General features: G+C 44.5%; 1 protein-coding gene across 3 annotated transcripts; it reads right to left on the bottom strand.

The window, feature by feature from the left end:
• Positions 1–1,379: 1,379 nt before the first annotated feature.
• AP4B1 (adaptor related protein complex 4 subunit beta 1) lies at positions 1,380–11,534 on the bottom strand. 3 transcript variants are annotated; one of them, XM_082647237.1, is made up of 11 exons: positions 11,460–11,534; positions 11,049–11,238; positions 8,572–8,796; positions 7,795–7,925; positions 7,049–7,196; positions 6,010–6,506; positions 4,900–4,983; positions 3,903–4,006; positions 2,955–3,162; positions 2,325–2,606; positions 1,380–2,063 (listed from the first exon to the last, which is right to left on the bottom strand). In XM_082647237.1, exons 2-11 carry the CDS (start codon positions 11,159–11,161, stop codon positions 1,636–1,638), a joined length of 2,220 nt encoding a protein of 739 aa, XP_082503363.1. In that variant the 5' UTR covers positions 11,162–11,238; positions 11,460–11,534; the 3' UTR covers positions 1,380–1,635. The 3 variants fall into 3 exon arrangements, with proteins under 3 accessions (XP_082503363.1, XP_082503362.1, XP_082503364.1); XM_082647236.1 differs by having other exon boundaries at positions 11,371–11,503; XM_082647238.1 differs by lacking the exons at positions 11,049–11,238; positions 11,460–11,534 and adding an exon at positions 10,593–10,656.
• Between the last annotated feature and the right edge of the window lie 115 nt (positions 11,535–11,649).

Raw genomic sequence — 11,649 nt, 5'->3', positions numbered from 1 at the left:
TTGAGAAACCCTAGTCTAGATGGAATTCCATCTATTGTCCTCTATGTGGTCAACACAATATAATAAAACACACTTCAAACACCAACCCCCAAACACCATCAGAATCTAATTACTTACAGCCATTCGTTCAATGCTATTTATTGAGTAATCACTATGTGGTCGGCACTGTAGAGATAGAAGGAAAGAAAGATAATCACTGTCCTTAGAAACTGTCTGGTTGAGACAGACAACTCACAAACCCAGGCCCTTGCCAGAAAACTCAGCAATGTTATCTACTCTTATTAAAAGCTTGGTTGAGAGAAATGATGGTGAAGCATTATTTGAAGGATATGCAGTCCATCTATGTATCTAGGTAGAAGTCCTTAAATTAAGCTGGATGATATTTGGGTCACAGTATCTGTAGTCCTTGAAGAAATGCCCTCACTAAGCTCTATACTAAAGCTATGCTCTCTGTTTGTATTGAAGAACACCATAAGAAAACCATGTGAAACTCTTTACTAACTTCCCATAGGAATCTTCTGCGTATCACTCAGCGCCATCCATGTGAAACTACATGTAAATTTCTCTTCGAAATTAGAATTGAAATGTTTCTTCCTCTCTGGTAACAACTATACGACCGTTTCTCTTTATTCTGACTGCCAAATCACTTACAGAGCTAAATCTGAGGTGCAACGATATCAACTATGTAGGCCCTTTCAGCCTGAACATTTGTATATGTTCCCATCCCTGACCCAGCTGGTTTTCACAGGTATTTTTATTTTTCCTGTGCTGGATTATCTGGTTATTTATACTTTACCATCATTTTATTACATCTGTTTTTGCCATAAGTTGTCTCAGTGATTAAAACGTGGTCAGGTATGAATAAAATTAAACGTGAGAAAGAGCGACAAGAAAACAATTACAACAGTGCTGCTAGAAATGTGCACTGACTGCTTTCACAGCTTGAATGAGACCCCTGATGAAGGCAGGAGGGTCACAGAAAACTTCCTGAAAGAGCTCATGCCTGAGCTGAACATTGAAAGATAGACTAGGTGTTACTTAAAGAAGACATGAGGGTGAGGAAATGGTCTAGGCGAGAAGAAAAAGCAGGTGCCAAGGCACAGAGGTGAGAGAGAGCCGAGCGTATTCAGGGAACTGCAAGTGGTTTGCTTGTGCCAGAACAGAGGGTATCCTGGGGAGTGCTGAGACATGGCACCGAAGAGGTACTTGAGACGCCAGGCTAAGGACTCTGAACTCTGGCCTAAAAACCATGATTAGAAATATGAGAACAGTCAGGAATTCACTGCAATAATCCAGGGAAGAAAAGATGACCCCCACAAATGATGACCCAGTCAGTTTCCAGACACATCAGGCATCTTTAATGAGTAAAATAATCCCTTAAACTGATTTGGAAAGAATCCAAATCCTACTCTCACCCCATTCCCACCCCCTTACCAACAACATTAACCTTTACCACATCACCTGGAAAAATGGGGTCATTCACCAATGATCTTTGGACAAGAATGTAAGAATTCTCATTCCCAGATTCCCATTCTCCTTTGCATTTGATATTATCTGGACTTACAAGCAGCTATAATAAGAAAAACTAAGGAACTCTGAGAGCTATTCATCTCACTCAGGATAGGCAAGAAGCTGTTATGATTTCATGTCTCCAATTGTTCCAATCACAGTTTCTAATACAGAAATAAAACTGTTCAGTGTCTCTGTCCTCGCCTTGTTTTGTTTTACTGAGATCTGCATGTGCAAGTTCTCGGGCTCTAACAGCAGTTCTGTCAGGAACAGACAGCCAGTGTCATCCTGAGCGCTGAGGTAGGCTTTCCACGGCTGAGTCCCAGCCCTGTTCATCGCGATGGTCTGGATGTTCACGACTTGCAGGGCCATCTGGAGGGTGTCAGGATGGACTGCTCCCTGCCACGGGAACACCTGCTGATGAGCAACTTTGAGGCTCAGCCAAGTTTTCTCAAAACACTCAGCAGTAAGCTGGTGATTGGGGACTAGCATGAGGGCTCTGGAATCAGGGAGCTCTTGGACCCTCTCCTTGTTCTCTTCAGGAATCAGGGGTCCTACAAGAGTCAGAAAGCTTGTGTAAGAGATGCTCTTAATCTGTAGAACTACATTTTTAAATCTAGATTTCCAGCAGTACACAATGTGACTCTCATCTTCAGAGAAATGGCTTAAATAACCAATGATGAACTTCCTTCTTGCTCACAGAGACAAAATTCGGGCAACAGTCTGAGGTTTAGCTAGGGTACTCTACTCTCTACCAGTCATTGCAAAAGATAAAGATTTTTCATGACAAGGTATAAAGTAAGGACTATTTTTACCTGATGTGGCAAAAGATGCAGTGTTAGGAAGCTCTGGGCCATGACGTTCCACACCCTGGCATTTAGAGATGGTTGCCCAGCGGGCTTTGCCATATACTGGCACCAGTGTGTTGAAGTCCGAGGCCCAGCTGTTCACAGGTCTTTCTGCCTGATCCTCCAAAAGTCTGAGAGAAGGGTCAGATTGAGGGCTCCGTAGGATCCGCTTCACTTCATCGATGCCAGCTAAGAGGAGGCGATAGTAGAAGAGACCTCGGTCCCGTACTGCCATATCCTTTTCTTCCTCTGAGGTAAGATAACAGACTAAGTTAATTAAAAACAAAAATGAAAACACTCTTTCTACCCCTGTGCCCACCAGAATAGGAGAACAAAATGAAGGAGGGAGGAAACCCTGGAAAACGTTGACATTTTCTTCTTCGGTCCCAGATGGCTCACCAAACAATGAAAGCTGTGAGAACCTGTATGACTGGTCATGGCAAGTACCATTTCCTTCTTTTTTTTTTTTTAAATTTGATTTTATTTATTTTTTTATACAGCAGGTCCTGTCCTCATTAGTTACCCATTTTATACTTATTAGTGTATACATGTCAATCCCAATCTCCCAATTCAACCGTTTCCTTCTGAAGAGCCTACCTATGCAGTAGTATAATAAACGGCCCAGCGTGTCCTGGCACTCGGCGGGTCGAGAGAGGAAAAGGCGCAGCAGAGCCGTGAGCAGCTCCATCTTGACAGCTGGAAATGTCTCCGACTTCACATTCTCTACGAAGTCCTCCAACACATAAGGAGCGTTGGGGATTCTCTTCCCGTGGACACCGAGTAGCCAAATAAGCGCCTGCTTCCCCTAGGTAATAAGGGAGTAAGAACAGGTGCTCAACATTTGGCTGTCCAGAACACAGGCCAGAGCAGGCAGTAGATAGCAGCAGGTTTTGCTTTTCCCCTAGAGTCAGTAGAAAAGGTATAATATTTTATTTACTTCCACTTGCATTTATTAATTCACCCCCTACTAAACTCTCTACAACAAATAGGAATGAAATTCTACCACACAAAAGGAGACTTAAGACTCTCACAGCCTATGTTGCTTAAGCAATAAGGCTTCCTCACCTTTGAGGCTTCTTCCCCAATTTGGGGTTTAATGCTTCAGTGGAAGCTATTGGAAGATTCCCCTAAGTTAGGGGAACCTAGTGTGCACATCAGAGTCACCTGCAAAGTTTCTTAAAACTCTGTGTGTCTAGGGCTTCCACTCTTGAATATTTGAGTAGATACTGGAAGCCCAAATATTTGTAAAAATTTCACAGACGATTCTGATTTTCATGCCAGCTGAAAACCCTATGGTCTAAATCTCTGACTCAAAACTGTTCACAAGAACAATGGTATCAAAATATTTGTAAGAAAACCATAGCTAAATCCTAATGTTTTTATAATTTATATCCCACGTACACCCAAAACAGAATCTGAGGTGGCAATCAATTCTAAGAATTCCACTTCAGACACTGGGTGGAAAGAATAATTAGATTCCATTTCACAGAGCAGGGTCCCAAGCACTCCCCCTCTGCCTAGAAGTAAAGGAGAATTACAGCCTACCTCGCTATCTTGAATGCTCTCCTCACAGCCGGGCAGGGCCTGACACACAGCTTCTGTACACTGAGGACACAACCAAACCAGGTCTCGGAAAGTCTGCACAACCACTAGAGCACAGCTCAGGACACAAGAGCACAGGATTAGAGCCCCCGCACGGGAAAGAATCTTAAGAAAAGTCACATATTCAGGCTAGATTACTGGGGCAATTTCTGTAAAATGGGTGTTTGGTGGGGTGGTCAATAATTATCTGAGAAATGTCTGACATGGGCAACAATTTCTTAATAAGTGTTGCTCATCAGATTGCCATGAGGATAAATGAGTTAACGTATGTGAAAGCACTTGGCAAACCAGAAAGCATATACAAATGTGGGGGAGTGCTGCTGTCGAATGATGCTCTGAGGACAGTATAAAAGGAGCCACCAGGGCTGGAGCTACGGTGAAGCAAGCAAGGTGCCAGGGTGTAAAATTTAAGAAGACTCACAGAGTTAGCATTTGCACAAACTTGAGAGCGAGTGCCTCTTTATATATATTCTTTTTTTAAAATATATATTCTTTTCCATTCTGGTTTATCATTGGATATTGAATATACCTCCCTGTGCTATGCAGTAGCACACTGTTGTTTATCCATTCTCTATATAAAAGTGAGTGCCTCTTTAAATGTTTGCATCCTAGGCGATTTGCTTGCCTCACCCTAGTCCCAGTCTTGGAAGTCACTGCTTACAGTATGCTGCCATAAAGCAAAAAGAGGGGTAAAGGTGGGGAAATAACAAGCAAGGTCACCCTCGCACCCTTCATGATCTATGCAACAGCCTTGTAGACTCATGGCAACCTGAAGACTCCCTACTCTGTTAGATCTATATGTTTCTCTGATGGTAACAGATGATGATGCAAAGAAGAGTTTAAACCTCTGTTATTGAACAACAAATATGTTTTGAGCAAATACTATAGGTCGGGAAATTGACCAAAAAAAAAAAAAAAATCCTAGAAAGGTAGCCATTACCTGTGGTAATGTGCTCTTGTCGAAGCCCCAGCAGCTCTGTTAGAATTTGCACACATTGATCCGTGTAGGTCCTGGCGATGCTACCTACAGAGGAAGGGAAAGCAGAAAAATGTGTTAAGTCAGATACTAGCACCTCATTCTAAAATAATTTCCCACCAGCCAAAGAAAGACCAAGAGGACCAGAAATATCTAAGAAAAAGAAAAAGAAAATCACCCCTTGCTTGATGAAATAAGAATCTAAGTTTACTATAAAGGGAACTTTGGTAAAATGAATTTCCCATTGAACAAGGTTGAAAACTTTTAGTCACAAAGGTATTTATGTGGCAACCAGTTTGTTGCAGCACACCTGTACAGGAATATTCCTGCTGGGAACACTGTGCAACAGCCTCCAGACTGCAGGCTTTCTACTCCCCTCTTTGTGCCCTCTTCTCTGCCTCTAAAAATAACCATACTTTATTCTACATCCGAGGGTTCCTTCTCCTCCTCTACTTGAAGTCCTCCAAAACTTAGCTCCACAGCTGCTTGCATTTGACTCACTCTAGCCCTTTAAATTCCAGACAGAGTAGCATGAAAAGGTCTGTAAGTCTTATGTTTTACTCTGTGCCGGTCCACTCATCATAATGCGTAGCCCGGAGCAGAAGCTTGATAAAAGATTGCTAAATTTTCAAAGGACTTTGAGTCAGGAAGGCTGGGTTCCAGTCCCAGTTCAGGAACTATATGACCTTTGGGCAATTTAAGAAACTTTTTGTGCCTGAGTTTCTTCATCTTTGAAACGAAGTTAATAATAACACTTGTCCACTCTTCTTGACTGCCTCACAAGGCTGTGGGAAGATGATATACAGAAAAGCATTTTGGATAACAGACGACAAAAGGCAATATAAATTGTGTTACAGTTTGCATCACCTATAGTCTATATCCTAGAAGATGTGGAAACACCAGTGTTGACCAAAAAAACCTTTCTCCCCACCTTGTTTGTAGTCACTGACCTAACTGTTTGGTGCAAGATACTTTGCCTCTGAAGCAAGATTCACTCCCTTTCCTCTCTGTGGTTCCACAGCTTTCTAGCTGGTTGGTCTAGGCTCTCACAAAGGAAAAGCAACAGATACCTACCTATGGCAAAGATGGCAGCCTGCGCAAAGTCGGCAGACACATCAGTGCAGTACCCGCGAAGCTCCTCCAGCACCTGCTGCACGTTCTCGTCGTTCACCAGCTCACACAGCACCTCCACCTTCTGGAGCTTGATGTAGTGGGGCTCCGAGTAGGAGCAAAAAAACTTTTTGTAGTGGCTGCTAAAGTGACCCGGCAAACTGTGCAGGACCTGGCGCACATGGCAGAGGGCAGCAAAACAGAGCTCGCGGCTCTCTGAAGAACAGGCAGCCAGCAAAGTTCCCTTGACTTGCATGAGCACGTCAGTTTGCACATGGGGGAAGTTTTTTGCCAAGATCAGAAAGAGTTTGGTGGCTCCCATCACCACACCTGGGCTACTGCTCTTGAGAAAACTGTCCAACAGGTTGAGAATGTCAAACAGCTCCTCCTCACTGCGGGGTTGGTAGCGTAGCAGAAAGTTCAATACTTCAGCCTGGCCCCACTGGTCCAGTTTTGACATTCTATCCGAAAAAGAAAACAAAAGTGCTATCCTAGCAACAAAATTAGGACCACCTCCATGCTACTGCCATGTCACCAGTCATCTGTTCATCACAACAAGGGGAGAATTCTTGAAAATAGGTTGTGCCATAATCAAATTATTCTTCTGATGTACGAAAGTTTACACAAAATAAGGCTTTAAATTCCAAGATGAGTTTACGGTACAAATGCACACTCATCGAAGGCCAAAGACATGATCACCATATCCTAGATCCAGATTCTCTACATTTTAAGATAGTATGAATGGCTTAGTTTGGAGGACATAACGACTGCAGAGGACAGAACCCTGAAGGATCCTTCTGCCATCTCTCTATATCACCAAAAGAAACTAAGACAAATGAAAAAAAAATTATCTCAATGAAACATGAGGAAGTTAATAGTTACAGTTAACTTTCTTTACTACTCTACAGAAGTTGTTCAAGACCTCTCCTTCATTCAATACATCAACAAGATCCCATTAGGATGTAGATTTGATCATGATAAAAGAGCACAGAGGCATCCAAACCGATTTAAGAGATGGTGGGCGATGGGCTTATTGATGACAACACCTCCTTCCTGTTTCAAAATTTCCTCCAGAGACCTCAGGCAGTTCACAACCACAATTGGATCCTGGTCACGCAGCAAACTATATAATTCGTTTACCAGGGCACCATCTATAAAACGGAACAAAGATCTCACATAAAGAAAAGTTTCAGAGTCAAGGTGATAGAGCCAGAATAACAGTTCCAGGCAGACAAAGCTGAACTTCTCTGCCACAAAAATAACAAAGGCAGTAACAAAGTGCAAGGCCAAAACAATGGTCATTTCCAGACTGTTCTAAGCAGCTAAGGCACAGGATCTCACGTGGGCCCCAAAGAAAGGACTTCTCTAATCTCAGAAAATACCAAGCCCTGCGTCCTACTTAAAAGAGACATACAGGGCTTCCCTGGTGGCGCAGTGGTTGAGAGTCCACCTGCCGATGCAGGGGACACGGGTTCGTGCCCCGGCCCGGGAAGATCTCACATGCCGCGGAGTGGCTGGGCCCGTGAGCCATGGCCGCTGAGCCTGCGCGTCCGGAGCCTGTGCTCCGCCACGGGAGAGGCCACAACAGTGAGAGGCCTGCGTACCGCAAAAAAAAAAAAAAAAAAAAAAAGCGACATGCAGAAGTAGGGTCACATTATTATTTTCTACCAAAGCTACATACTCTTCTACAAAGTCATATAATGGAAGTACAAATAAATACTGATCATGGTAGATTACACTGAAACTTACCCACTTCAGAGTCTCCATGAAGAGTATGCATCTTGGCACAGCCAAGGACTGCTACCCTCCTGACATATGAAGCCTTATCATGCAGACCGTTGAGAACTGGCTGTTGGATATATTCCTGCACACCAGGCAACCTAAGCAACACATCCTAGAGTCAGTCAGATCCTAAGGTACTAGTTTTGACATAATTTAGCCCCTATTCACTTAACAGAGGGTTTAGTAGATGTTTGAATACGCATTGGTCAGATTCTTCTCCAACAAAGTGGAGAAAGCTGCTGCCAAACTTAAAAAGCCTCACTTGACTTTTCACGTGGAATAATGCCACATAGGCAGGTTAAAAAACACACACGCACACGCACACGCGCACACACGCACACACACACACACACACACACACACATTTAGAAATCTTTAACTATTTCAGGGACTTCCCTGGTGGTCCAGCAGTTAAGACTCCGTGCTCCTAATGCAGGGGGCCCAGGTTCGATCCCTGGTCAGGGAACTAGATCCCGTGTGCCGCAACTAAGACCCAGAGCAGCCAAATAAATGAATAAATAAATATTTAACTATTTCACTGAGAGTAAGGATAGAAAAATTCCTTAATGAAATCACATATATAGTTTTTTAAACCAAAGCAATGGCCGAAAACCTGAGTTCAGGTTACAACAGTGTCTTCCCCATTATTAAGGAGCTCAAATAAATTGTCGTCATTAAAAACCTGCCCCATGACCACATGAACTTATCAGCCACTGAGATACAGGAAGGGAGGAGAGTGCTCACCTGAGGCTACACATGCTCCGTAGTGCCAACCCTCGCACCATTGGGTTGGGGTCCGAACAGTCTTTGCACAGTGTATTGATGGCCAGGAGAGCCAGATCTGGTTTCAGGGGGGCATAGGTACACATGTAGAGATAAACCAACTTCTTCTGAACAATATCTATAGTGGCACTGGCCTTCACCATTTCCATGAAAACACCAGACATGTCCGAGCCCTGAGTCATGTGCCTGAAACCAACACACACAGCAGGAAAAAAGTAAAATACATAATTCCCAACCTACAACAGAAAGCCTTTTACTTATATGCCCTGGATATCCAACTAGATTGTGATCTCTTAGAGCAGAGCAACCAGGTCTACTTTGTCTATCATATCACACAATACTTCACAACGGGCCTGCAATAAACGTTCTTCTATTCATTCAACAAACTAGTACATTCCAGTCACATTCAGATTTTACATTCCAGGGATATGTTCTGGGGAATAATCTTGAAGAAGGCATGGTCTCAGATCTCAAGGAACTCAAAAGTCTACCAAGGAGGCAGACAAGAACACTGCTAATTACAGAATGATAGATTGGTATTATAACAGAAGTAACAGACAAGGTGCAGTGGGGATCAGGAGGTCTAACACTGCCAAAAAGTCATAAAATGTTTCCACAGAGGAAGAAATGCTTGAGCGGAATCAGCAGGAGCTCCAGGCAGGTGTAGTAGATAGGTAACGATACACACTGTGATGCATGTGGACATGAGCAAGAATGGTACATTCTTTTCAGAGTATGCCGGTAGTTAACTGGGTGTTCCTTGGGTGCTATGATAAGAAATCTGGACTTTATTCTGTAGATCACTGTTTCTCAAACTGTGATCTCCTATAGCAATTAGAGGGGATGTCTGTTTAAAATGCAGATTCCTGGGTTCCATCCCACCCTACTGAAATCAGAATTACTGGATTGGATGAAAAATTTACATTTTCTAAAAAAGCACCCCAAGGGGGCTTCCCTGGTGGCACAGTGGTTGAGAGTCCGCTTGCTGATGCAGGGGACGTGGGTTTGTGCCCCGGTCCAGGAGGATCCTACATGCCGCGGAGCGGCTGGGCCCGTGAGCCATGGCCGCTGAGCCTGCACGTCCGGAGCCTGTGCTCCGCAACGGGAGAGGCCACAGCAGTGAGAGGCCCACGTACCACAAAAACAAACAAACAAACAAAAAAAGCACCCCAAGGGACTTTTGTGCATACTGAAGTTTGTGATCCACAGCTATACACAAGAGTTATATTGTCAAATTCATATGCTGGAAAATCAATCTGGCTGAAATGAGGGCCTAAGGTGACCTACTACTAAGCTACTGCAATTGCTTTAAAAAGGGAACCAGAACAGCAGTGCCAATCAAAAAAAAAGAAGATGGACCACAATATTCATTGCAGCTCTATTTACAATAGCCAGGACATGGAAGCAACCTAAGTGTCCATCCACAGATGAATGGATAAAGAAGATGTGGCACATATATACAATGGAATATTACTCAGCCATAAAAAGAAACGAAATTGAGTTATTTGTAGTGAGGTGGATGGACCTAGAGTCCGTCATACAGAGTGAAGTAAGTCAGAAAGAGAAAAACAAATACCGTATGCTAACACATATATATGGAATCTAAAAAAAAAAAAAAGGTTCTGAAGAACCTAGGGGTAGGACAGGAATAAAGATGCAGACATAGAGAATGGACTTGAGGACACGGGACGAAGTGAGAGAGTGGCATGGACATATATACACTACCAAATGTAAAATAGATAGCTAGTGGGAAGCAGCCGCATAGCACAGGGAGATCAGCTCAGTGCTTTGTGACCACCTAGAGGGGTGGGATAGGGAGGGTGGGAGGGAGACGCAAGAGGGAAGAGATATGGGGATATATGTATAGCTGATTCACTTTGTTATAAAGCAGAAACTAACACACCATTGTAAAGCAATTATACTCCAATAAAGATGCTAAAAAAAGAAAAAGAGGATGGATACTTAGAACCATGAATCCATACCATCTGACTTGAACAGTGACAATCAGGTGTCACCAAGACTGACTCCCACATTTGCTCAGCTGGGTGGTGACGTTCATCAACACAAATACAAGTGGAAGAGCAGGTTTGGGGAGGGCGGAAGGATGTAGGTACTATTTTGCATGTCTTTGAAGAAATATCCAGGTGGAAATGCCAAGCAGGCAGTAGGATCTGTGGGTCTGACGATAAAAAAAAGGTCTGTGCTAGACATAGATCTGGAAGTCAGCAGTACAAGTTCAAGACATGGATGAAACCACCCAGCTGAGTAAAAGAAGCAAAATATGTCCCACAAGGGAGACTTAGACGGCAGTCCAGAGAAGCAGGAAGACCAAATCATACAACTGCCATGGATGCGAGTTCACTTAATCTTTCTAAGCGGCCAGGGGTAGAGAGCCCTGATGGGGATGGCAATGGGGGAGTTAGAGCGTTAGGCGATACCTAATCACTCGCTGGATGACATTCCGATAGCGCAGCCTATCAGCCTGAATGTGAGGGTTACACAGAGCCTTCTTCAGCTCCTTCACCTCGTCCTCGGAGCCCAGGTACGGCATCTTCTCGAATAGTCACGGGGCAGTTCCCAGAGATCCCTAGGTAACTCGTGGGCTCCTTCTAGCCCCGATGTGGGGACCTGGGTAAAGGAAACGTCAGTCAGTGAAGAGACTACAGGCGCGATCTGGCCCAGCCTTGGCTTCCCCCAGGGCCGCCATCCGGGCCCTACCACACTCGAACTTCAACCCTCTCGCTCCCTGGCGAGGCCCACCCTAGGCTCTGCGGATCCTTCCGGGGACCTGCAGGCTGGTTCGCTCCGCCCACAGAGCTCTCCCGCAACCTCTAGGCCCTCGGCCCGACCTCCAGCCCGGCAGCCAACAGTCCGTGGACCCCTCCCTCTCCAGTTCCAGCCTTTCTTGCGCCTCCACGCGGTTGCCGTCACCAAGAGGCCCAATCAACCTTTCTGCGGAAGTCCCGCCTCCTCCAGGGGGACCACGCAGAGCAGCTGCCAATCACCCTCTCCCAGTGAGCGCCGAGCGCAGCCTGGATC

Source organism: Grampus griseus (assembly GCF_964374135.1).
Source record: "Grampus griseus genome assembly, chromosome: 1".
In the NCBI taxonomy this organism is placed as follows: Eukaryota; Metazoa; Chordata; class Mammalia; order Artiodactyla; family Delphinidae; genus Grampus; species Grampus griseus.
Note: the sequence above shows the minus strand (reverse complement) of the source record. Positions and strands in the feature narration are given on the sequence as shown.

What these genes read in the sequence shown, in the direction of transcription:
- AP4B1 (XM_082647237.1), bottom strand. Translation starts at nt 11,161, where the DNA reads ATGCCGTACCTGGGCTCCGAGGACGAGGTGAAGGAGCTGAAGAAGGCT. An exon ending in GCCCACCATCTCTTAAATCG is followed by an intron (nt 6,507 to 7,048) that starts GTTTGGATGCCT and finishes TTTTTCGGATAG; the next exon opens with AATGTCAAAACTGGACCAGT. An exon ending in TTTATTATACTACTGCATAG is followed by an intron (nt 2,607 to 2,954) that starts GTAGGCTCTTCA and finishes ATCTTACCTCAG; the next exon opens with AGGAAGAAAAGGATATGGCA.